At 40.5% G+C, this 27,187-nt stretch overlaps 1 protein-coding gene and 1 pseudogene across 5 annotated transcripts in view; both read right to left on the bottom strand.

Annotated features, from left to right (window-relative positions):
* The window catches only part of DZANK1 (double zinc ribbon and ankyrin repeat domains 1), an 82,934-nt gene that overhangs the window by 34,244 nt on the left and 21,503 nt on the right, over window positions 1-27,187 (bottom strand). For all 5 annotated transcript variants that reach the window (XM_030826043.1, XM_030826045.1, XM_030826047.1 and 2 more), the window contains 3 exons: window positions 24,774-24,891; window positions 15,165-15,278; window positions 8,908-9,000 (listed from right to left, as the gene is read on the bottom strand). In XM_030826043.1, coding sequence (XP_030681903.1) covers window positions 8,908-9,000; window positions 15,165-15,278; window positions 24,774-24,891 — 325 coding nt within the window. The remainder of the gene's footprint in view (window positions 1-8,907; window positions 9,001-15,164; window positions 15,279-24,773; window positions 24,892-27,187) is intronic.
* LOC100584949 lies at window positions 1,043-3,756 on the bottom strand (annotated as a pseudogene).

The following is a 27,187-nucleotide window of genomic DNA, read 5'->3' as shown; positions in this document are numbered from 1 at the left end:
TGTGAAGTGGTAAGCACAAGGCAGTATTTCTGGCCAAGAGAACCAGAAAACTGAAGCTGGGGAATATTTGGCTGCTGAAGAGGCAGGGAGCTCCCAGAAAGAAACAAGAGAGAGAGGAGATCTTCTCTGTGTATTCAGATCTCTTACCAATCCTTGAATAACATATGTACAGAATAGGCTTGAAGCAGCTCAGCTAAAGACAAAATATCTGAATGGAGACCAAACTTTCTGTCCCTCCTCCCCTCAAATTTTTTTCTTGGTATTCAGTATGTTGAGGAATTTTAAATTGTACCCTAGCATTATGAATGTTCAGCTGTGGTACTTTCTGGATTCTGTTACTCTGGGGATTTTTGTTGTTGTTTGTTTGCTTTGTTTTAGCAGGCAATGATATATATGCTTGCTTTTGGGGAATGTGCTGCCTGGAACGAACTAGAACTAGTGCTTCACACACAAAATTGATCCTAAGATGAATCAGATGTTGAAAGAAGCAAACCAGAAATTTAAAGCATATTCTGTCCACAATGAATAAAAAGAGGAAATCTCAGCAAAGAAATAGAAACAATAAAAAGAGAAACAAGTGAGAATTCTGGAATAGAAAAAGATAATATTTAAAGTAAAATATTTACTAGATGGACTGAATAGCTAAAGGAGATGGTAAAGGAAAGTGTAAGTGAACTGGAAGATAGATCAACAGAAATCATACAATGTGAAGAGAAAAAAAGATTTTTAAAAAATGAACAGTCCTGGTGTGGTGGCTCATGCCTGTAATCTCAGCACTTTGGGAGGCCAAGACAGGTGGATCGCTTGAGGTCAGGAGTATGAAACCAGCCTGGCCAACATGGTGAAACCTCATTTCTACTGAAAATACAAAAATTACCCAGGCTTGGTGGCGCACACTTTTAATTCCAGCTACTCGGGAGGCTGAGGCAGGAGAATCACTGGAACCCGGGAGGCAGAGGTTGCAGTGAGCTGAGATTACGCCACTGCACTCCAGCCTGGATGACAGAGTGAGACTCAAAAAAAAAAAAAAAAAATGAACAGAACCTCGGGGACCTAGTAGATAATATCAAACAATTCAACAGGTGTGTACATGGACTTCCAGATGGAGAGTAGAAAATGAGTGGAGTAGAAAAATAAAGAAATCATGGCTGAACAATTCCCAAATCTGATGAAAGACAGAAATTTACAGCTACAAGATTCTAAATGAACACCAACCAGAATAACTTCAAACTAAAGCACATTATAGCCAAACTGCTGAAAACCAACAATAAAGAGCAAATCTTAAAAGCAGCAAGAGAAAAACGACACATCCCATACATGAAAATGTCAATTTAATTTACATTTGACTTTTGAGCAGAAAGCATGGAGGCCAGAAGAGTGTGGAACAGCTTTAAAGTTCAGAAAGAAAATAACTGTCAGCCCAGAATTATATATCCATCAAAAATATTCTTTGAGAATGAAGTTGAAATAAAGACATTTTAATTGCCTTAACTATTTTAGGTCAATAAATTTGAAACTGTTAATATTTTCAAAAAAAAAGAAATAAAGACATTTTCAGGTAAAAGAGAACGAAGAGAAATCACTGCCAGCAGACCTGCACTCTAAGAAGTGATAAAGGGAGTTCCTCTGTGTGAAGGGATATGATACCAGAGAGAAACTCAGGTCCACAGAGAAGAGTAAAGAACATCAGCAATGGTAAAAATAAATATTGGTGTAAATACAAAAAAAAAGCTTTATCTTTTTGTTTTTTTCCTCTTAATTCCCTTACAACCCCTTATAATTGTTTAAAGTAGAAATTATAACACCTTTCTAGCACATTGTGCTCTGCAGAAAACATGCAGCTTCTCTGACATGAAGACTTAAAGAGTCCCTGTCCCGAACAGGACCCCAAACAACTTTTCTGATGCTTATTGACAAGGAAGAGGAATGAGATAGAGGGCATTTTGTGCATCCTTCTTCTTATACCCAAAATTGCTAATAATGGTCAGTGTTTTAAAGTCTCCAAAGCTTTATGCCTCAGATGCTTATCCAAACACTAGGTGGCAAGGAGGTCAACATCCATGTCAAACGTACGGACTTGCACCCATAGGTGTTTACACAGCATCCAGTTCATGTTGCTGGCTCTGAAAATGCATGCTGAGTGCATGGAGACCCCACTGCAGGGTGGGTAGGGAGCACCCTTGAAAACATCATCCTCAGAGTACTGCCATTTGACAAACCTAGCAACGGCATGCTTGCCAGACAACTTGTACTTATGGTTTAAGATGAATGAGCCAGGGACTTCAGCGATCCTTTGGATGATGGCCTACAGATACTTATCTGGGCTGTCTGTGCCTCACACCCACTCCATAAACTTTTGGGTTTTTTCATCCTCTAGCACATGATCCACATACTCCCTACTGACCACAAAATAGGCACTGCCTGAAAAAAAGGGTGCTTCCAGCGGAGAATGCCCTTTTGACAGTCCCCACGTGTGTCAGCTTTCCATTAACATCTGCATACCACTTTTTCCGCCTTTCTTCTTTATTGGATGGCATCCTATTGGCTTTGAGATTGTCTTCACCCATTAACAACTTGAGCTTCTTGACGATTTTAGGTTGGTTTTAATAGGAAAATCCATACTACAAACATGTATTAAGTACTTCTCGTCTGCACTTACTGTGCAGAGGTCCCTCATGCAGTTGAGGTCAGCCAGAACCCGACTCCACAAGGCACAAACCAGACTCTCCAACTGACAGGCCACAAAGATGTTACTGAAATGACACAATGCCCATCACTGCAGCTAAAAAGGAATCTGCTGACTGTTTTGTCCACATGAATGCAATAGAAATTCTGAGGCATATAGATGGCTCTCCGGAGCCTGTCAAGCATTTCAATTTTGTAATGAACCAGTACAGAATATGCTATTGGAAACCTCACCTCTTCCTTCTTAAGGGGTTCTACAATATATCTACATCTCTTGATGAAAGAAGTACATGAAGAAGTACATAACTGGTCATGTCTATAAAGTCGTCAGGCTTACACCAAGGGCACTTTGTAAATTTCACTGTTAGCATCTCAAGTTTTACCTTTTGGATTTCATCTACATCTCCCTGTAAAACTTTGGTGCAATTAATATGACTACTAGGATTCTCTCCAACAAGCTCCACGTATGTGACGCTTACAGATTTGGGCTTTTGATGAATCCTTAAAACGGAGGTGACTAGGAAAAAAATAAGAACCACAAAGTGGTATTTAGTGGGATAAGAAAAATGTCTCCTCCACAGCAACTGCTTCAGCATTTCAAATGCCAATCAGGGACTTTGCTTTGTTAAGGGCAGTCTTCTAGGCTTTAAGCACCAACTATTTCCCCTCCATTGTGGCCTTGTGGGTTGTCAGTTTGCATTTATCAGAAGTACAAAGGCATCTTGAAATGAAGAATGCTGCATTTAGAATTAAGGAAAGTCCAGATCACTTAGGACTCTGATTCCAGGTGACATCCTGCACTTATTCCAAGTACTTTTCATGCTGTCAGACATCTTAAATATACCAGGCATCCAGGAATAATGGTAAGTCCCATAGGCTTTTGAAAAAATCTCTCCCTGGGTGGCCTGCAATGCTCAGCTGGATTTGCAGGTGCCTCATCCACCCTGGAGCATCATCTGGCCCCAGAGCACAGGATGTTGCCCTACCATGCAGCTTCTGCTAGCAGAAGCCATGCAGGACTATTCCCTTTGCCCATTTTTAAACAAGGTTATTTGTTTACTTACTATTGAGTTGTTTGAGTTCCTTATATGTACTGGATATTAATCCCTTATCAGATGTATGGTTTGAACATATTTTCTTCCATTCTGTAGGTTGTCTCTTAACTCTGTTCATTGTTTCCTTTGCTATGCAGAAGCTTTTTAGTTTGATGTAATTCTATTTGTCTATTTTTTGCTTTTGTTGACAGTGCTTTGGGGGTCATATCCAAAAAAAATCATTGCCCAGACTAATGTCATGAGCTTTTTCCCTATGCTTTCCAGTAGAAGTTTTTCAGTTTAATCCATTTCGTGTTGATTTTAGTATATGGTGTGAGACAAGGATCTAATTTCATTCTTCTGCATGTAAATATCCAGTTTTCCCAACACCACTTATTGAAGAGACTGTCCTTTCTCCATTGTGCGTTCTTGGCACCTTTGTTGAAAATCAATTGATGGTAGATGCACAAATTTATTTCTGGGCTCTCTATTCTTGTCCATTGGTCTACATGCCTGTTTTTATGCTAGTACCATGCTGTTCTGATTACTATATGCTGAACATCTCTAATCTGAAAATCTAAAATCTAAAATGCTCCTAAATCCAAACTGACCTATGTGATGGGTCACAGTTGAAATGCAGTCAAAACTTTGTTTCATGCACAATGTTATTTAAAATATTATATAAAATTACCTTCAGGCCATTTGTATGTGTATAAGAAACATAAATAATTTCATATTTAGACTTGGGTCCCATCATCAAGATATCTCATTGTAAATACATAAATATTCCAAAGTCCAGAAAGCCTAAAATCCAAATACATCTGGTCCCAACCATTTCAGATAAGTGATACTCAGCCTGTATAGCTTTATAGTAGCTCAGGAAGTGTGGTGTCTCTGGCTTTGTTCTTTTTTTTTTTTTTTTCTCAAAATTGCTTTGGCTATTCAGGGCCTTTTGTGGTTCCATACAAATTTTAAGATTTTTTTCTATTTCTGTGAAAAATGTCAGCAAAATTTTGATAGAGATTGCATTCAATCTGTAGATCTCTCTTTAGGTATTATGGACATTTTAACAATATTAATTCCTCCAGTCCATGAACATGGGATATCTTTCCATTTACAGTCATGCACCACACACATAATGACATTTTTGGTCAGGGATGAACTGCACATGTGACAGTGGGCCCCATCATATTTTATAAAAGCCAAAAACCTCTATCACCTTGTGATTTGTATCACAAGTGCCTAGAACACTGAGTAAAGTTTGCAGCCTAGGAGCAATAGGCTATACCAGATAGCCTAGGTATGCAGTAGGCTATACCATCTAGGTTTGTGAAAGTACTGTACATGCCATGATGCTCACACAACAATGAAACAACCTAACAATGCATTTCTCAGAATGTTTCTCTGTCATTAAGTGATGCATGACTGTATTTCTGTGTTCTTCAATTTCCTTCATCAATGTTTTATAGTTTTTAATGTACAAGTCTTTCACCTCCTATAGTTGGAGCTTTCCAATACCCTGTTTTCATTATTTGCTAGAAAAACTAGACAAAAACAAGCAAAGATATATAATATCTGTGCAACATTCCACATTGATTGAATTGATATTTATAGAAAACTCAAATCAACAATGACAGAACACACATTCTTTTCAAATGTTTTCCAAGTTAGATGCTGGGCCATAAAATAAACCTCATTAATTTAAAATAACTGAAATTATACAGAGTGTGCTCTCTGACCATTAATGGAATTAAATTTGACCTCGATAAGAATGAGATAAATAGAGAAAGCTCATATGTTTTGGAATTAAATAAGTCATAGGTCAAAGAAGAAATCATTGATAAATGAAAAAATGTTTTAAACTGAATTATAATGAAAATACATAGGGATGCTGCTAAAGAAGTTCTTAGAAATTTATAGTTTGTGTTAGAAAATAAGAAAAATTTGAAATTAATAATTTGAGTTCTCACCTTAAAAATTAGAAAATCAGATTAAACCCAAAGAAAAGAGAATAAAATAATAAAGAGCAAAATCAAAAAAATAGGATTCAAAAAAATAGAGCAAATGAATGAACCAGAAGCCAGTTCTTTGAAAAGATCAATAAAATTTACAAGCCAGACAGAGACAGAGAGAATAATAAAGAAAGAACACACATATACAAGTATCAGGCATGAAAGAGGGGAATATTATGACTATAGATCCTACATACATTAAAATGGTAAAAAGAGAATATCATGATTACAATGATTGGTGATACCAGCCAGGCACAGTGGCTCATGCCTGTAATCCCCGCACTTTGGGAGGCCGAGGCGGGCGGATCGCCTGAGGTCAGGAGTTCGAAACCAGCCTGGCCAGTATGGTGAAACTCCGTCTCTACTAAAAATACAACAAAAAAATTAGCCAGGCATGGTGGCAGGCGCCTGTAGTCCCAGCTACTTGGGAGGCTGAGGCAGGAGAATGGCCTGAACCCAGAAGGTGGAGGTTGCAGTGACCTGAGATTGTGCCACTGCACTCCAGCCCGGGTGACAGAGGGAGACTGTGTCCCAATAACAACAACAACAACAACAAAAAAGAAACAAAGAGAGAAAGAAAGAAAGAACGAACGAACGAAAGAAAGAAAGAGGAAAGAAAAAAAATGACAGGTGATACCAAGTGTTGGAGATGATGTAGAGAAACTGGAACCTTTCTATATTGCTAGTAGAAACACAAGTGATATGCCAGCAATATATGAAGGTATACCACTTGTGTTCCTACCAGTAATATATGAAGGTTCCAGTTTCATATAGGGCAGTATCTTTTAAAATTAAACATGCACTTAAATAGGACCCAGCAATCCTACTTCTAGGTATTTACCTAAGGAAAATGAAAACTATGCCCACACAGAGATCTGCATGTAATGCAGCATTATTCATAGTGTGCCAGCACTGGAAACAGCATGAGTACCTGTGGATGAATCAACCGGTAGATCCATACTGAGGAATACTACTCAACAATCGAAATTAAAAAGAAATTAATACATGCAACAACATGAACGAACCTCAAAAACATTCTGCTAAGTGAAGGAAATGAAGCACTCACAAAAAACTACATACTTCTATAAAAGACAAAATCATAGTGTCAAAACAGATCTGTATTTTTTGGGTCTAGTGACCAGGGAAGTGGCTCAACTAGAAAGAAGAATGAGAAAACTTTTCAGGGTAAATGGAACTGTTAAATATCTTCATTGTGGTGGAGGTTAAAATGGCTGTATACAATTACCAACATGCATCAAACTGTACAATTAAAATAGGTGAATTTTATTGCATATAAATTATATCTCAATAAAGCTGGAAACAAAAGGAGTTCCTTCAAATCAACTACTCTTAGACTGTCCGTGATTAGACGACATTAAAAGGTATCTTGTCAGAGGGCGTGGTGGCTCAAGCCTGTAATCCCAGCACTTTGGGGGGCCGAGGTGGGCGGATCATGAGGTCAGGCGTTTGAGACCAGCCTGGCCAACATGGTAAACCCCGTCTCTACTAAAAATACAAAAATCAGCCAGGTGTGGTGGCATGCACCTGTAATCCCAGCTACTCAGAAGGCTGAGGCAGGAGAATCGCTTGAACCAGGGAGGTGGAGGTTGCAGTGAGCCGAGACTGCACCACTGTACTCCAGCCTGGGTGACAGAGCGAGACGCCATCTCGAAAAAAAAAAGAAAAGGTATCTTGTCCAACTCCACTGTTATAGGTTGGATTCTTTCTGCCCAGAAAAAGATATGTTGAAGTCCTAACTCCCAGTGCCTCAGAATGGCACCTTATTTAGAAAAAGGTCTGTACAGAAGTAATCAAGTTAAAATTTGGTCATTAGGGTGGGCCCTAATCCAGTGTGACTATTGTCCTTATGAAAAAAGGAAATCTGGACACAGTGGCATACACACACAGGCAGACACAGAGGGAGAGCTCCACGGGATGGCAAAGACAGAGACTGGAGTGCTGCATCTAGAAGCCAAGGGAAGCTTACGGCTACCAGAAGCTGGGAGAGAAGATGAAACAGTTCATTCCCTAGTACCTTCAGAGGGAGTGTGGCCCTGCCAACACCTTGATTTTAGACTTCTAGTCTCCAGAGCTGTAAGACAATAGATTTCTGTCGTTGTTAGCCACCTAGTTGATGGTGGAAACTAGAACACACCCATTTGATACAAATCAGGTAGACCAGGGGTCCCCAATCTCCAGGCCATGGACCTGTACTCATCCATGGTTTGCTAGGAACCGGGCAGCACAGCAGGAGGTGAGTGCTCCACCTCCTATCAGATCAGTGGCAGCATTCGATTCTCATAGGAGCGCGAACCCTATTGTGAACTGTGCACACAAGGGATCTAGGCTGCGCATTCCTTATGAGAATCGAACTCATGACTGATGATCTGAGGAGGGGCAGTTTCATCCTGAATCCATCCCCCCACCAGGTCTGTGGAAAAATTTTCTCCTACAAAACCGGTCCCTGGTGCCAAAAAGGTTGGGGACCGCTGCTGTAGACCATACTAACCACATTGTCCAGTTTCATGAGGAATCTCTCTGAGATGAGAACAAACCCCACAAACAATCAGAAACATACACAGCAACCCAAAAGAAGCAAGTTGGCTAGTAAGTGCCAGCTTCTTCCTGGTACAAAGCAAGAGTCACCTGGAAGTAATTTTAATTTTCATTGGAAACGTTTTATAAACATAAAATAGATCATCACTGTATTTAAAGTGCATATACTCCTATTCCTTCACTTCAAAATTCAAAATAGGCTGGCAGGAAACCCAAGAAATAGGTGGCTACAATGTGGCAGTGTGCATACAGAGTCAACAAAGACAACGGACTATGGGGTGTGGGAAGGTGGAGGGGACAACAAAGACATACCTGTCTGTAAATGAAATGTGAATGAGTTCACTTCCCCACAGGCCAATGCCAGCCTCCCATGCAAAGTTATTAAACAAAATCGTAAGAAATTATTGATTTTACTGAATCCTCTTGAAGTTAAGACTTTGAAAGCAATTTTGTATTGATATAAAGTTCTCCCCACGTATGGAAATCTTGCTTTCAGTTTACCATGAGAAGCTTTTTTTGGTCTCTCTCCCTAACCCCCTCAGTAGATTCTGTTTCTCTACTATCATTAACATTGACATAGTAGCCATTAAATACAGGATTGGCACATGCAATCAACCTACCTCTTGTGATGAAGGCAGGGCTCCCTCACAGGTGACACAGTATCTCAGGTGAGCAGGATTTCCTGTACCACAGGCCCGGCAAATTACCTTCTCCTTAACAACAAAAAATAAGAAATACATGTTCCTCTGAGCAAACAACTGTGCAAAGAAATCATCAAGCAGTCTTTTCTGTCAGTCATTCAGCTACAGGCTCTATTATTTCACCCAGGCCCTGAATATTGGATTAGTTTAGGAGTACTGTAAATAGTGTCAGACAAATATCTGTAGGGTTTGTTTGTTTGTTTTCATTTGTTTTTGTAGAGATGGGATCTGACTGTGTTTCCCAGTCTGGTGCCCAGCTCCTGGCCTCAAGTGATCCTTCCACGTCAGCCCCCTAAAGTGCTGGAATTACAGGTGTGAGCCACCATGCCCAGCCTGAATGTAGTTTTAAAAGAAACAAAACCACAAACAAACAAACACACCAAAAAGGGTATTCGTTTGGTCTTCAAATAAGTTGGAAATTCTGCGCTGGTTATGTGTAAGGTTGTGTGTGTGTGTGTGTGTGTGTGTCTCCAGTGTGAAAGCCGTGACACTAAGTAGACGTTCCATTTCATGGCTTAAACAGTATACAGAAAGACCCTAGACCAGCAAGGGATTATCTGTGTGTTTACGAGTAATCTGGTTCTTGGACTGGGGTTTACCCTCTGGGGCTTCATGTTAAATATGAATTTAGGTTTGCTGTGTAGTTTTTACTTAGAAATAGAAGCAGTGAAAAGACTGCCAAAGAAAGAGAGTGGTAAGTACAACTTCCTTTTATTTTGAGACAGAGTCTCACTCTGTCGCCTAGGCTGGCGTGCAAGTGGCGAGATCTCAGCTCACTGCAACCTCTGCCTCACGGGTTCGCTCAAGCGATTCTTCTGCCTCAGCCTCCCAAGTAGCTGGGACTACAGGCGCCCGCCACCATGCCTGGCTAATTTTTGTATTTTTAGTAGTGACGAGGTTTCACCATATTGGTCAGGCTGGTCGCGAACTCCTGACCTCGTGATCTGCCCACCTCAGCCTCCCAAAGTGCTGGGATTACAGGCGTGAGCCACTGTGCCCGGCCATAAGTACAACTTTCTAAGTCAGGACCCTGGGGTTAAGTTGCAACGCAGAGAAAAACAAAAGACAAAGAAATGATGGTAAAAATAGTCTGGAGTTCAGCTATCAGAGGTTTTCTAACACGTTTAGTTACTGACCACTATTCTCTCAGGATACAATCTTTTTCCATTGTCAATGACCAGTGGTGCTCAAGTGTTCCTTTCTAGTCCAGCACTGTGGTCCCTAGGTGTCCTGAAACTAATATACCAAACAGTGTGTTTAGACGCTGGTACAGGTAAAGTGGATGATCAAGAAAAAGAAAGCCCAACTCCCAGGGTTTTATTTCCAATACAACCAGGTAGCTCTATGGAGTCCCAGCCTTTCAAAGTCTGGTTAACTCCATTTTAGTGGAAGATTCCAAAGGTTTCCTAGGCACTGAGCCAACGCACCACAGTTGCCAATCTAAACAACTCCTAAAGGGCAGAGGCCAACTGACTGCTATTCAAAATGGCAGAGAATCACAGTCTTGCTCTCAATGGTTCCTGACACTCCCTGGGGGCCAACATTCTTCAAAGTTACTTAAAGTGGCCACAACATAATCAGCAATTGGCCAGCATTTATCTATGAGATTTAGGGCTGTGACTTTCCTGAAGATGTTGCCTCAGAAAAGATCTGGTGAAACCCACTGAGAAATGAGACAAATTTCCTGTCTCCATGTTAAAAAATACTGAGATCAAATAAAAGTAATCTTGCTGTGTGCTGCAGAAAATACTTCCTCTAGGAAGAGAAAACTGGAGAACAACTAAAACTGCTTACTTCTCAAGTCCAACAGCTTCCTTCAAGACCTCACCTTGCAGGGCTCATAATCCAAAACTGCATCTCATAACTTTGCCCAGTGCATACTCTGCCCAATCCCTGCCCTGCCTTGCAAAACCCTGTTTTTTTCTATTTTAATTAATAAACTTTAAACTTTATTTTTAGAGCAGTTTAAGGTTCAAAGCAAAATTGAGTGGAAATTACAGAAGATTCTCGTATACCCTGTCCCACCTCACAGACATGGCCTCCCCGACACTATGGACATCCCACACCCAAGTGGTACATTTGTCACAATCAATGAATATCACTGACACATCATTATCACCCAAAGCCCATGGTTTACATTATAGTCCAGCACTAACTCCCTTTAAATACCTTTCCCTGCCCTCCTTCTTCTGAGATACTACTACGAACTTGTCTAAGCGATGGTCTACCTTACTGCTTCAGGTCTATTAAACATAGTTTTCTTGGTTGATGGGTTTTTCTATGTTTTTTGTTTGTTTGTTTGTTTGTGGAGACTTTTGACACCATGCCATGGCTCACTTCTTTCTAGAGCAGTGACCACGACCCACAGTTGGAAATCATTTTATATCACAATCCACTACACTCATAAATTCACCGATGTCTGTGGAGGTGATTTGGAATTGAGGCCACCATCAGATGGCCTTAATGGGGATGGCAAACACCTATGATGAGAACTTTTTAAAGTCAATATCCTCATTTGCCATTTCATCCACAGCCTTTGCAACATACTGTCTAGTTGAACGATTCTAAGCTATTTAACAGAGCCACTTAGTCACTGAGATAAAACTTTTCCTTTTAAAATAGTTGGAAGAGGAGAACAATTTTCAAACTCCCAAGTGATAAGCTTTAACTGACACAATTAAAAAGGAAGAAGATTAAAAACAAACTAGTAGGTCATTGCAAACTTAATCTCAAAACTGACTAAGCTAAAGTTCTGCTTGATGTGAAGTTGTGGTTACACGACCTTAACCCCAAATCACGGTGTGCGAGGCTGGGACTCACCGAAGGCACCTGTGCCTCAGGAACATGAATCATCAGATCTTTTCAGGAAGATCCCAGACCTAAGCCTCACAAATTCTAAGAACCACAAACTTGACTGAAGTCCTGGAAGTATACTGCATGTTGCTCGTAAAATCCCAAAGGAAACTGTAGTAGCTCTTCTTGATAAATGTCTTAATACCTTCTGGTGAACAGGGATGCTAAAATTAGTTTTTGACTTTAGAAAACGGCCAATGGAGGCCAGGTGTGGTGGCTCACGCCTGTAATCCCAAAACTTTGGGAGGCCAAAGTGGGAGGATCATGTGAGCCCAGGAGTTCCAGACCAGCCTGGGCAACAAGGCGAAACCCCATCTCTACAAAAAATAGAAAAATTCGCCTGGCGTGGTGTCATATGCCTGTGGTCCCAGCTAGCTGGGGGCCTGAGGTAGGAGGATCACTTGATCCCGGGAGTTCAGGCTGCAATGAGCTGTGATCGTGCCACTGCACTCCAGCCTAGGCAACAGAGTGAGATCCTGTCTCAGAAAAATTAATAATAAAAATAAAAAAAGAAATAGCCAATAGATGCATTTGTTAAGGGAAATAAATAAGTTACGAGGAAAAGTATATAACATGATTTCATTTTGTTTAAAAAACCAAACCAAACCAAATCTAAATGTATAAATATACAAAAATATGTTTCTGTGAATCTAGAAAAATACATAAAAGGACACTCTAAGCTGCTAACACTGGTTATTTCACAGAAATAGAAATGAAGGTAGAGTGAAGAAATTATACACTTTTTGGTATATCTTTGGATTATTTCATTTGTTACCAAAAATTAGGTATTAATTATTTTAAAGAAGTAAGTTGTAAAATCCTCTCTTATTCTAAAATAGGTATCTTTGCCAGAGGTCAAATACAGAAACTTCTGCTACTATATCTTCTAATCCTGGCAGAAAAACAAAAATCTGATAGAGCAAAATTCCTTAGCATTGACAGTGCCTTAAATCCACACAAGACTGCAACTACCATGGAATCTGTCTTCATCATAGAAGGAAGAGCGCAGATGGTGCTTTTGCACTCAGTGGAGTGAGCTAGAGACCAACACAGAAAGGGGACGGGAGCTGTCAATGGCATGCTGCCACCTGCCGGGAGGTAAGGCTTGCTGACTTCCCTGAGCAGTTCACATGAATATCCCCGCCAACTTCAGAGGTGGCTGTCTGGGTGAGAATGTTATCTCAAAACCTGTCACCCTTATGAATCTGGGAGAGGCACTGGAATGAAGATTGTCAGGCCAGGGTTTCCAAACAGATGTCCTTCTGTGAGTAGAAGCAGTAATAGTGATTGTCTAGCATAAAAAGTCACACACTTCTCTCCAGGATCAGAGGTTATGATGATAAAAGTCTCTCTACAAATCAAGTCTGGTTAAAATCTGTCCCCACTTTCAAACTTCAGGGCCCACAGGGAAAAATCTGAGCTACTAAGTCTGGTAGAGAAAGTGCCATCTCCCATAACCCACAGCACCCCAGCATTGTTGCAGCCCAGCAAAACCAAACTCCTTGCAAAGTTTTGAGGCATATTTTCTAAATCTCATCTTTGAATTCATTATTGATTTCCTCATTATATGTTCTAACTTTGTCTTACCTATGGAGTAGAAATAAGTTATAAAATTATTCCTATTATAACTTATTATAAGTTATAAAAATGTCTCTTATAAAAATTGCCCTGCAAGAAAGAGGCCATTCCTGGATTTAATGCTACTTATCACTGTAGAAGTCCTGTGTTTATTCTCAATATAGGATTTACAATAAATTGAAGGGAAAAATTACTTACATGTACCTTTGTGTTTCTCTGCCTTCCCATAAAATGGGAAGAACTCTAGATTTCAAATACTGAAGATGATATTATATATATTGAGTTTGGGTTACACCTAACACTTATCCCTATTCTTCCTGTTCTGAATAGTCCAAAGAGTTTGCAGTGATATTATCTTCAAACATCCTGAATAAATGTATTAAAAAGAATAGATTCGCTGTGATTAACAGAACACCCAAAATAACACAGGCTTAAATAAGAGAAAAATAGATTTCTCTCTCCCATATATAAGAAGTCTGGAGACAGACTTCCAGGACTGTAGAGTGGCTTTCTGCAGTGGCTTTTTAAGCATCTTAAGATTGAAAACAGTCATTGAACAAAACGATTAGTAAATTTTCCTCTACCTGACTTTGGCCTGGCCAGTTTTTCAAAATCTCATTTCTGAAGGCTCACACAGCCTTGGACACTTGTGAACTCTTCATGCTAAAGGGAGCTTGAAGGTGAAAGAAAAAGTGGACTTATCTTTTATCTGAATACATTTTGCCCATATACAACCCACAAGGCCATTTTAGGAATGTTATGGCCTGTACATAACACCATGCATTTCCCTTATTGCTAAAAATTATTGGTTTTTTAATCCCCCAAATTCCCTCTATTAAATCTATTTTATCCTCTAGTGACCTTTACTTGGGATTAAAGAGGAAGTAAATGGGACTGTAAATTGAAGAATGGAGAAAATATTTAGTTGTATGTTTAAAGATTCTATCAAAAAAAGTTCACAGTATGATATCATTTTTTGAGCAAAGTTTTTTGGATGTAAGTGATGATACATAACTTTTTCTTCCATGTGACTAGTTCTAGTCATTCTTTTTCTCCATAATAAGAACCTATAATCAAATAAAGCAAACAAAAGTATGAAGCCACTTTAAGGACAAAATTATAAATCAATACTAATTGCAATGTTGGAGTTTAAATATATGAAGTAAAAAATTGTCTTCGTCAGCTGTAGTACAATTTGCCCTCCAAATCCATGTTCAGGGAATACAATCCTACATATCTCTCTTAATATTATAGATCCTATTGGCAAATTAAACTCCTGGACAGCATACCTTACTAAAAATGAGAATGGATTTTGTTCGTGTATATTAGCTTATCAATTGTTACCCCATCCTGGAGGGCATGGTGGCTTATGCCTGTAATCCAGCACTTTGGGAGGCTGAGGTGGGCGGATCACCTGAGGTCAGGAGTTTGAGACCAGCCTGGCCAAGATGATGAAACCCCATGTCTACTAAAAATATAAAAATTAGCCATGCGTGGTGGTGCATGCCTGTAGTCCCAGCTACTCGGGAGGCTGAGGCAGGAGAATCACTTGAACCAAGGAGGCGGAGGTTGCAGTGAGCTGAGATCGCACTACTGCACTCCAGCCTGCGTGACAGAACAAGATTCTGTCTCAAAAAAAAAAAAAAAAATTTGTTACACCATCCCACCAGCTGAAAAAGGACATATACCTGTTCAAACATTACTATGTATTTCATTCATGTTTTTACAGAATCACGTTTCATTACCTTCAAGTGGAGGCTTGCCTGTGGCTGCAGCTGTAGAGCAAGAGGGGCCTCACATACCACGCAGATGGGAGTGTTCATGGGTACCAAGCTTCTGCATTCTGCACACAAGCCCATCTGCACAAGGAAAAGGTCTAGTTTATCTTGCACGTAAAAACTGAAGGTATGAATAGATCTTAGAATGTAAAGTTTGGTCTACAGCCATGCCACCCTGAACATTCCCGATCTCATCTGACCTCAAAACCTAGGCAGGTCGGGCTTGGTTAGCACTTGGTGGAAGAATGTAAAGTTTGATTTGTTTTTGTAAAACCATTTTTTAAATAATCACCTTTATGATGGATATGCTAATTACTCTGATTTGACCACTACACATTATTTATATCAAATAACACTATGTACCCCATAAATATGTACAATTACTATGTGTCAATTAAAAAGTAAATAATAGAAAATAAAATAAAAATTACATTTATTATTTTATTCCTATTAAGAGTAAAAACATGTTCATTGTAGAAAAGAGAGATGTTAAAAAAAAAGAAAAATATCCATAGGAAATTGTAGCATGATGGAGTGAGGAGGTCTATAAATCCTCTTCCCAAAAAGGAATCACAGGCCAGGTGCAGTGGCTCATGCCTATAATCCCAACACTTTGGGAGGCCGAGGTGGATGGATCATCTAAGGTCAGGAGTTTGAGACCAGCCTGGTCAACATAGTGAAACCCCAGCTCTACTAAAAATACAAAAATTAGCTGGGCATAGTGGTGGGCGCCTATAACCCCAGCTACTTGGGAGGCTGAGGCAAGAGAATCGCTTGAAGCCAAGAGGCAGAGGTTGCAGTGAGCCGAGATCGCGTCACTGCACTCCAGCCTGGGTGACAAGAGCGAGACTCCTGCTCAAAAAAAAAAAAGCAATCACACAGTCAGATACTGCTGTCAAAAAGCAACCACTTCAGCACCCTGAAAGTCATTGAAAGGCAGATAACAAACTGAGAAGTTCCTAAAAATGACTGAACTGCAGGAAAGAACACTAAGCTCTGGGTGGTTGTTGCCTAGGCTGCCCCCTCCTCCCCTAACTCTGTCAGTGTGGTAGCTCCACCAGGGCAGGGCAGGCTGTGAAAACCAGAAGTTTTCTGGCTGCTGATGGGCAGGGATCACTTGATTTGGAGCACTGTTAAGGTGACGATTTTGGTGGCAAGCAAACAAGGAAGACCAGTGGTCCCCTAGTCTGAGATAATGAGCCTGTTTGGGGTAATCGATGCACTGACTGGCAAACTGGCCAAGGATTTAACATGGAGTTCCAGGAGGTAATTCAATGATAGGGGCTTGACAGCTCTCCACATAGCCTTAGATGACTGGAGGCTACGCACATAAGCAATATAAACCAGAGTAGGCCCAAGCTACCCACACAGCCCTGGCTGATGGGAACTGCACATAGAGAACTGCAAGAGAGCTTGGCACAGAGTAAAAGCTGGGGCTGGAAAACAGCCTTAAGTTTGAATGTTACCCAGACAACACACAGATGCATCAGCAGGGAGTGGAGGCCTTCCTGGATGGGGCTGCCTGTGTATAATCTCTGGCCCATTGAACACCAAGATATGCTGACCCAAAGGTAACATCAGGCTTAAATATAAGAGAAAGAAAAAGTTGCTGCTCTACTATTTACAATAGCAAAGTCTTGGAACCAACCCAAATGCCCATCAGTGATAGACTGGATAAAGAAAATGTGGCACGTATGCACCATGGAATACTATGCAGCCACAAAAAAGAATGAGTTCATGTCCTTTGCAGGGACATGGATGAAGCTGGAAGCCATCTTTCTCAGCAAACTAACACAGGAACAGAAAACCAAACACTGCATGTTTTCACTCATAAGTGGGAGCTGAACAATGAGAACACATGGACACAGGGAGAGGAACATCACACACCGGGGTCTGTCGGGGGTCGGAGGCAAAAGGAGGAGAAGCATTAGGACAAATACCTAATGCATGTGGGGCTTAAAACCTAGATGATGGGTTGATGGGTGCAGCAAACTGCCATGGCACATGTATACCTATGTAACAAACCTGCATGTTCTGCACATGTATCCCAGAACTTGAAAGTATAATTAAAAAAAAAAAAAAAGCTGCTACACTGTCTGTGGAGTAGCCATTCTTTTGTTTCTTTACTTCTCTAATTAAGAAAATAAATAAATAAATAAAAAGCCTGACACTAGTGGCCATGCCTTGCAGGGGAGGCAGACATTAAAGATTTAATCCAAGTAAACAAAACACAAAACAACCACCCTCGGGGAAAAAAGTCAGAATCCAGAGTTGCTCGAATATACTACCTGAAGCAGTCAAGAAAAAAATTATGAGACATGCAAAAAATAAAGTGACCTACACTCTGAGGAAAAACAGTCAATAGTCCACAGAAATTATCTCTGAGTGCCTTTACATGCTGGATTTAGTAGACAAAGATTTCAAAGCAGCTATTTTTAAAAAATGTTCGAAGAACTAAAGGAAATTACATTTGATAAAAATTGAAGTATGATGACAATGATCTGACTGGTAGGGAAGCACAATAGAGAGACAGAAATTATTTTTTTAAAAAAAGAATTCAGTCAAAGCCTGGAGTTGAAAAGTAAAGTAACTGAAATTTTAAAAATCACCAGAGGCAGGCACCTGTAGTCCCAGCTACTTGGGAGGCTGAGGCAGGAGAATGGTGTGAACCCGGGAGGTGGAGGTTGCAGTGAGCCGAGATCGTACCACTGCAGCCTGGGGGACACAGCGAGACTCCATTTAAAAAAAAAAAAAAAATCGCCAGAGGGACTCAACAGCAGATCGGATAACAGAAGAAAGAATCAGTGAACTTGAACAAATAGCTCAACAGAAATTATCTAATCTGAAGAACAGAGAAAAAAGACTGAAGAAAATAAGCAGAACATCAAAAACCTATGGGGCAAAATCAAGCACAGCAACAAGTAAGGGAGAGAGAAAGGAACAGAAAAAGAAGAAACAATGGCCAATATTTCCCACATTGGAGGAAAACCAACACTCAGCAGATTCAATCAGCTCAATCAATCCCAAGAAAGACAAACACAAAGAGACCCACACTTAAACACATTATAATCAGACTGTTGAAGGTCAAAGACAAAGAGAAAATACTGAAAGTAGCAAGAGAAAAAACTACGCATCAAAAACAACGGAGGGCAGAAGGCAGTAGAATGACAAATTCAAAGGGCTGAAAGAGAAAATAATTGCTAAACCAGAATTACATCTGCAGCAAACCATCCTTCAAAAATGAAGGCAAAATAAACATTCTGACATACACAAAGACAGAGAGAAATGGCTATCAGACATGCCTTACAAGAAAAACTGAAGGAAGTTCTTCAGGCTGAAAGGAAATGACACTAGATGATCACTTGAGTTCACAGGAAGAAGTGAGAAGACCAGATATAATAAATATGAGGGCAGATACAAATGACTCCATAGCACTTTTATCTCATCTTCTTTAAATGACATAAGATTGTATAACACTGCATTTTTCAGTTTATAACATACATAGATGCAATATTTATGGTTATTACATAAAAGATAAAGAAAGGAAGACAATACTTAAGCAATGTTAAGAAAAAGAAAGAAAGGGGCCAGGTGCGATGGCTCACACTTGTAATTCCAGCACTTTGGGATGCCAAGGCAGGCAGATCACTTGAGGTCAGGAGTTCAAGACCAGCCTGGCCAATATGGTGAAGCCCCATCTCTATGAAAAATACAAAAATTAGCTGGGCATGGTGGTGCACACCTGTAATCCCAGCAACTCAGGAGGCTGAGACAGGAGAATCACTTGAACCCAGGAGGCAGAGATTGCAGTGAGCCAAGATTGTGACACTGCACTCACTCCAGCCTGGATGACAGAGGGAGACTCTGTCTCAAAGAAAAGAAAAGAAAAGAAAAAGAAAGAAAGAAGAAGGGAGTGAAATTTCTATATTTCAGTAGAATTGAGTTAAATTATTCTAAAATGGACTGTGATACACCCCATCTTCCATGATGTGGTTATTACGTATTACATGCCTATATCAAAACATCTCATGTACCCATAAATATATACACCGACTATGTATCCACAAAAATTAAAAATCAAAATTAAATAAAATAGAATGTGATAAATTGAGGTCCATATTGTAATTTCTAGAGCTTAAGATAACTTTAAAAATAATAAAAAAGTCAACAGAAGCATTAAAATGGCACACTAAAAGTAACACAAAAGAAATAACACAAAAGGCCAGTTGTGGTGGCTCACGCCTATAATCCCAGCATTTTGGGAGGCTGAGGCGGGCAGATCATGAGGTCAGGAGATCGAGACCATCCTGGCTAACATGGCAAAACCCCGTCTCTACCAAAAATACAAAAAAATTGGCCAGGCATGGTGGCGAGTGCTTCTAGTCCCAGCTACTCGGGAGGCTGAGGCAGGAGAATGGCGTGAACCTGGGAGGCAGAGCTTGCAGTGAGCTGAGATCGTGTCACTGCACTCTAGCCTGGGCGACAGAGTGAGACTCTGTCTCAAAAAAAAAAAAAAAAAAAAAAGAACACAAAAGAAAGCAGTAAAGGAGGGAAAAAGGAACAAAAAAGCCATGATACAAATAGCAAATAGCAAAATGGCATATGTAAATTTAACCACATCAATAATGACATTAAATAGGAATTGACTAAATATCACATTCAAAAGACAAGGTTATTCAGAACGGATAAAAAAGCAAGATCCAACTACATGCTGTCTACTAGAAACACACCTTAAATTCAAAGACACAAATAGATTGAAAGTAAAAGCATAGAAAAGGCCTTACAATGCAAACAGTAACCATAAAAGAGCTAGAGTAGCTACATAAATATCAGAGAATAAAGGACTTTAAGACAAGAAATAATAGCATAGACAAAGAGAGACATTTTGGGATGATAAGAAGGTCAATAGTCAGGAAGATAGAGCAATTATAAGTGTATATGAATGTATTAGTCTGTTCAGGCTACGATAACAAAACACCATAAAGTGGGTGGCTTGTAAACAACAGAAATTTATTTCTCAGAGTTTTGGAGCCTGAGAAGTCCAAGGTCAGGATGCCAGCAAATTCAGTATCAGGTGAGGGCTTGCCCTCTGCTTTACAGATGGTACCTTCTGTGTCTTCACATGGTGGAAGGCAAACAAGCTCCTTTGACCTCTCTTATAAGGGCACCATCATCACAACCTAATTACCTCCCAAAGACCCAACCTTCTAACACCATCACCTTGGGGGTTGGGATTTCAACATATGAATTTTGGCCAAGACACAATGATTCAATCCATAGCATGGACATAACAACAAACCCCCAAAATACATGAAGCAAAAACTACAAGTCAGAGTTGAGGTTAAGACTCCATCTATCACCTGAGCACCTAAAGTCCCAGCTTTACTGGGGGGACCAGTGGTGTTCTGAATCTCCAAGAATTAGCATGAATTTAGAGCCGGTATCTAGAAATCCCCCAAAGATTTGGGCATTTCCTTCTCCCCACTGCACAGTCACTCAATTGAAAGCAACAAGTCCCCTTGGGGAAGCATTCAAGAAAGACTTATGATATGTACTTGCAAAGCTCCAGTCTCCCCTTAAATCAAGAGACTGAATTTGTGAACTGATTTATGTCTGGAAACTGGGTGAGAAACTTGGTTGCTCCAATGCAGTGACTCAAGTCAGTTTTTAGCTACATGACCTAGCATTTTTCAATTATATAGACCAGGCGACACACTAGGAGGCTGCCCATCTATCATTCCTAGGAATGCCATGTCAGATTCCTCTTACTGAAACATCATTACTGTCCTTGTCTTTGTCAGTTAAGTGCTGCCACTTAACTTCTGCCACTCTGGGATCTCACTAGCTCCAATGAGATCAGGGAGCCCATCTAAATAGCAGCATCCCCCATGATCATATCTGGCCTACAAAAGAAAGCAGCCACAGAACTTTTTAAGGATGCAGCTGCTCCTCTCACTAATGTATTCCTTGATATCTTAGTGATGGAAGTGTCTTCTTGGCCTTCTTGTGAAACGTAGGTAAGAGTTAGGGATGCAGGACACATGTATCAACCCCACTCCAACTTTCCTATTTGCCTAAGTCTCTGTATTCCTTGCTCCACATGATGCTGGGTGTTAGGGACTAAACTGTGCCCCCAGAATTCATTATATTGAAGCCCCAGCTCCCGATGTGATTGTATTTGGAGATAGGTCCTTTAAGGAGGTAATTAAGGTTAAATGAGGTCATTACAGTGGGACTTTGATCCAATATGACTGATGTCTTTATAAGAAAAGGAAGAGACACCAGGGATGGGTGCCCAGAGGAAAGGCCAAGTAAGGACACATCAGGAAGGCACCCGTCTGAAAGCTGAGGAGAGAGGCCTCACCAGAAACCAAACCTGCTGGCACCTTGATCTTAAATTTCCAGCCTGCAGTACTATGAGAAAATAAATTTCTGTTCTTTAAGCCACACAGTCTGTAGGGTTTTGCTGTGGCAACCTTAGCAAACTAATATACCTGGGAAAGTTCTGGTATCCCAATCTCATTAAACACAGGCCACTACTGAGGCCAAGCTTTAAGCAGCCAACCAAGCAAGCTGTTATAGCCACCACAGCTGCATTATCTAACACATTAAACCCAAAATCTCTACAAGGTGTGCACATATCAATGAATTTATACCAATTTCAAGTCATATTGTCTTCATTTAAAATCTAGTCCCACACTTATTCCCCAAGACTCTGCCACTATATATTAGTAAAATCTTCCTCTTTGTGTGTGTAAGTTATTTCCTCCTGGATCACAGCATGCACCTGTCCTCCTGTAGCATGCTGGGTTGGGGCCCTAGAATGCAACAGGTGGTTGTGATGGGTTTAAACCACCCACAACCACCTGTGAGGAGAATAAACATCCCCTTTCAAGCCATCTGCGCAGGCGAGGTTATCACAAACATTTCAAGAAAATGAAGGCTGGTATCCTCAGACAGAAGGGCATCCTCAGACATAAGGGCAAACTACATCTATTGGGCAGGAGGCACAGAGTGACAAGGGTACAAGACTGTCAGTTTCATCTGGGTCCCACCTGCCATCTCTGAGTTTCAGGATCCCATCCTTTCTCAATTAATGGCCTAACTTTCACGTAAGAAATCTGGTGATCAGGTGAATTTAACAGACATTATAAGTCCCCAACATATACAATATAATTTTTGTTTGATTTTCATCAATATAACCCTGGAGCTGCAAGAAAGATATTATTTTGGGTCATAGGAGCTCTCTGGTTCCTGCACCATGACTTAAAGGTCCTGAGCTTGTAATTTTCTTTCTGTGAATGCTCCCATGGACTCAGGAGAATACATCCTCCACCGCAGTTTTTGTAGTCATTGTCACTGCCATAGAGTCAAGTGCAGCAGCTACTTGGCCACTCAAGACACTTGCTTCAATTGGCACTTCATCACAATCAGCCACAGGTGACAGCCTGATTAACTGTGATGCCCCCTTATGCTATGGATCACCAGTGTCCCATTTCCCATTGGCAAGGAGCTCGGCACCGTTCCCAAGCAAAGGACAAGACCAAACCACTTCCAAAATCCCATTTGCAGGTTTATTTCCTGGGACCAATCCCAGTATCAATTGTGTATCAGTCAGAGTCCAATCAGGACATAGAAACCACAAGTAATTTGAACAGGAAAAGTTCATATAAATAGTTATTAACTGGTATCCAGGGATTAACTACTAATGGGTAAAGCAGATTCTACATATACAGAAATTCCAAACATAGGGAGGATCCCCTACCTCTTTGGCTGAGACAGCCGAAGGAGGATCAAATTTGGAAGAGGCACTTACTTTGCCCCACACCCAAGGCTGAAATCAGACTTCATTGAATTGAGTGTGGTTGTCACCCACTGGATGGCAGAGAAGTTCACTGAGGTGACACAGATCAGAGCCGGCAAGGAAAAAGCCGCCCACTGGGATCCAATGAAACTCATTAGGAATTCCTCATCTAGGGAACTGGCAGAACGTGTTGGGAAGTCAGATACGGAGATGCGGCTGGAACTTCCTGGAAAGTTACTACTGGGATGCCCCAAAGACTATCTGGGAAGCTGGCTGGGGTGCCAGTGGAACTCACTGAGAAGCATCCACGGGACAACACTGAAATTCACGGGGTTCAGCACAACCAGGTGTCCTATAGGTTAGCTCACATGGCAAGAGCAAAGAGACAGGAGAGCACACACCTCTGCATCTCTTTACTGAGACTCTCCAAGAGTCGTGGGTCTAAGTAGGATCCCGCCCCTTTGAATCCTAGAAGCCCAGCTCAGAGCAGGACACAGTAGTACTCGATAAATGGTTGTTAGCTTAAATTACAAAGCTGTTATACATTATAGTCTATTGTTGCACTAATAGAAATATAATTGGGGGGCAATCTAGGTGTTTTAAAGTTCATAATGTTAAATATTTATAATCGCTGATAACCTTTCCTCCCTGTAAAAATGAAGTTAGTTGTGAAAATCCCTTTCCAGGCAAGTAGAAAATAATTTTGGTATTGCACCAACTAGTAAAAACAGAGAAAAATCAACCAATGGGACTTGTTCATATTTTGTTTTCTGTATCGTCTTCTTTCGCTAAAACATTTAGTCCAGATATCTACAAGCTGCACACATATCAATGAATCTGGCCCACTTTGGTGTTACAGTCTGTTTTTATTTAAAATCGACTCCCACCCTTATTCCCTAAGATTCTGCCATTATACATTAGCAAAATCTCTAAGGAGTTTAAAGTGTATCATTGAAGTAAATTAAATTAACTTCTACAAAAATCTTGAGCAATATAATAGAAAAATATTAAAACAGCCATTTAATACGTGACCCCTTGCTTGAGGCATAACTTGAATCTAAAACTCTGGACTTGGAACTCACTCAATTAGTGACTTTTTCTTAGTAACTATCTTCTTAAAAATTGTAATTTTTCACTCAATATTACAGATCCCTTTATTTCATTTTCATCCCTTTATTCCCAGTCCAAAAAAAAATCCCCAAAATATCAAGTGCTTAAAAGATGAACACATTTTGGTGAAAGTTTTAATTTTTAGCAAGCCAAGTATGTTTTTTAACTATCTACAAAATTAGTAGTGAGATATCAATTATTATCTATCCTAAATCAGCCAAACCTTTTAAATTTAAATACACAGATCAATCTATAGATTCTTTGGGCAGAATGATGCATCTTATGGATATATAGATATACAGAGACATAAAGTAATTGGTACTTCTCTTTATTTATTTCTAGAATATATTTCCTTATTATACCCAGGATATGAGCAGAGCTATCAAATGAATAGTAAACATTTATTTATCCATGCATGCCCCATTAAAACAATAAGATTCCAATCTTTTTTAAGCCCGTGCTTCTGGCAGGCCACACGAAAGACAAAGCACTGCACGTAAGTTTTTCCATGCTTAAGTAGGAGTGTGTAAGAGTTCAATCAGCCAGTAATTCTTCAACAAGTATTTATATGTGTGGTTCATGTGTACCAAGCACTGTGTTACTGCTGCAAATAAAGATCAGATCAACCAATGAAAGATGTTTTTAAGAATTCTGCTGCTCACCTGAGCTCCTTCTGGGGGTGGGAGACGACAGCCAAATATGGGTGGGACAGGAGAGCCACATTCTTGACAGAAGCGAGCAAAGGGATCTGATGGCCGGGGGGCAAGGCAGTGGGCACACCTACAACAAAACAGGTTCCCGATTGGCCATGTTCTGGTGGGTCCACATTAATAAGACTGATAAAAATCTAAAAGCGTTCAAACAGTTTTAAACACAAAACAAAAGCAGACTGCTCTCAATGGCTATGGAACAAGTTCAAGACAGGAAATATTTCTCTAGGTCATTTGGTCATTTTATTGGAATAGTGGCCTTGCAGCTGGACCCTCTGGTGCCCTTTCCACGTAGGCCAAGTCCATATAACTTCTTGATCGTGGCAAGAAGTTTATCAGCAGCCTTGGCCCCACTTCTTGCTCAGGCTCTGGCTTGTCCTGTCACATTGGATTTGATGTGCATGAGGGTGAGCCCTGGGAATTCCAGCAATTTTTATATTATGCTTTTCTGACTTTCTACCATTGAGCCCAGTCTGAGGGACAGGCCTTCTTGCCTGTGCCTCAAACCCACCCTTTCTCTTTGCCCACTTTAGCTTAGAGTCCTCAGGCCCTGCCCCAGCAGCATCTGGCCCCATTTCTTAGGCAGCTGGACCCATCATTTAGCTCCCACTCATCTAACTGGGTTCTGGCTATCCGCCAAAGTGAGAGCATTCTTGGAATTAGGCTGCCCTAATTCCTTTCCTGCTACTGCCATGCCTTTCCAGACAAGTTGGCTCCTGATCCTGTGACCTATCAATCTGAACAGCTCCTCAGCAACTAGAAGGCTTGGATACTGTGCACCGGATTGCCTGGTTGCCCGCACTAGTCTCCACTTTGGAGCTGAGCTCATTCCCACACTCTTTTCCTATTTAGTCCTTCATTACTGTACCATGGCACCAAGGTTTCACCATGTCTCTGGCATGGGCCCACCCACCAGAGCAACAACAGTTCCCTCTTTTCTATGCCCAAAGCTCATGAAGTGTAATCTGACTATCTCATTCCTCTGATTTGAATTGAGGGCATAGAGCTGGGAGTCTCAGAAGGTTAAGATAACTGGAGCTTTTAGGAAAGAATACCAGAGAAGAGCTGCAGGGAGAGCTTCAGAATTTTGCAGAGGGTCACCCTCAAGTCTTCACCTGGGTACTACTGATGAGTGCATGTGATGGAAGAAACCACTCAAGGTTAGAAAGTAAACACCAAAGGGTAACAGAGAAAACAATCTTCAGGATTCACACAGGGCTGGGAAGCTCATGCTTACACCAGCCAAAGTGGAAAAAATTCATATTTACTGAGCTATCAGTTAGAATACTCTATATATACTCTAAATACTTCAATTAGAACATAGGAATTGTCAGGTATGGTTTTTTAAAAGGCTAGGCCTAACTATATGCTGCTCAAAAGAAACCAACTTTATTTTTATTTATTTATTTTGAGACGGAGTCTCGCTCTGTCGCCCAGGCTGGAGTGCAGTGACATGATCTCGGCTCACTGCAAGCTCTGCCTCCTGGGTCATGCCATTCTCCTGCCTCAGCCTCCAGAGTAGCTGGGACTACAGGTGCCTGCCACCATGCCCGGCTAATTTTTTTTTTGTAGTTTTAGTAGAGATGGGGTTTCACTGTGTTAGCCAGGATGATCTCGGTCTCCTGACCTCGTGATCCACCCACCTTGGCCTCCCAAAGTGCTGGGATTACAGGCGTGAGCCTCTGCACCCGGCCAGAAACCAACTTTAAATAGAGACATAAATAGATTCAATAAAGGGAGGTACACACACAATCAAAAGAAAGCAGGAGTGACAATATTAACATCAGAACAAGTAGGTTTCTGAGCAAAGAATATTAACAGAGTTAAAGAAGTTTATTTCATAATGATAAAAGGGTCAACTCAGAAAGAGGACAAAAGAATCCAAAATGTTTATGTACTTAATAGCAGAGTATCAAAGTACATGAAGAAAAACCGATAGAAATGAAATGCAAGAATAAATAGGCAAATTCATAATTACAGTCATATATTTCAATACTGCTTTTTCAATAACTGATTACAGTTATTGAAAATAAACAGAAAATCAGTAAAGACAGAGAAGACTTAAACAATACCATCAACTAACTCAACCTAATTGGTATTTATAGTACACTCATTCTGGCAGAATACACATTCTTTCAAAGTATACATAGAACATTTACCAATCAAATCATATATCATTTCTGACCAAAAGTAAATAAATTTGACAAAAGCACCAGGCCAGGTGTACTGGCTCATATCTATAATCCCAACAATTTGGGAGACTGAGGTGGGAGGATCACTTGAGGCCAGGAGTTCAAGACCAGCCTGGGCAACTTTGTGAGAACCCCACCCCCGCCACAAAAAATATATAGATATAAGGTTTTTTG

The sequence above is a fragment of the Nomascus leucogenys genome, chromosome 13 (genome assembly GCF_006542625.1).
Source record: "Nomascus leucogenys isolate Asia chromosome 13, Asia_NLE_v1, whole genome shotgun sequence".
In the NCBI taxonomy this organism is placed as follows: domain Eukaryota; kingdom Metazoa; phylum Chordata; class Mammalia; order Primates; family Hylobatidae; genus Nomascus; species Nomascus leucogenys.
This window is presented reverse-complemented; position numbering and strand designations above follow the sequence as displayed.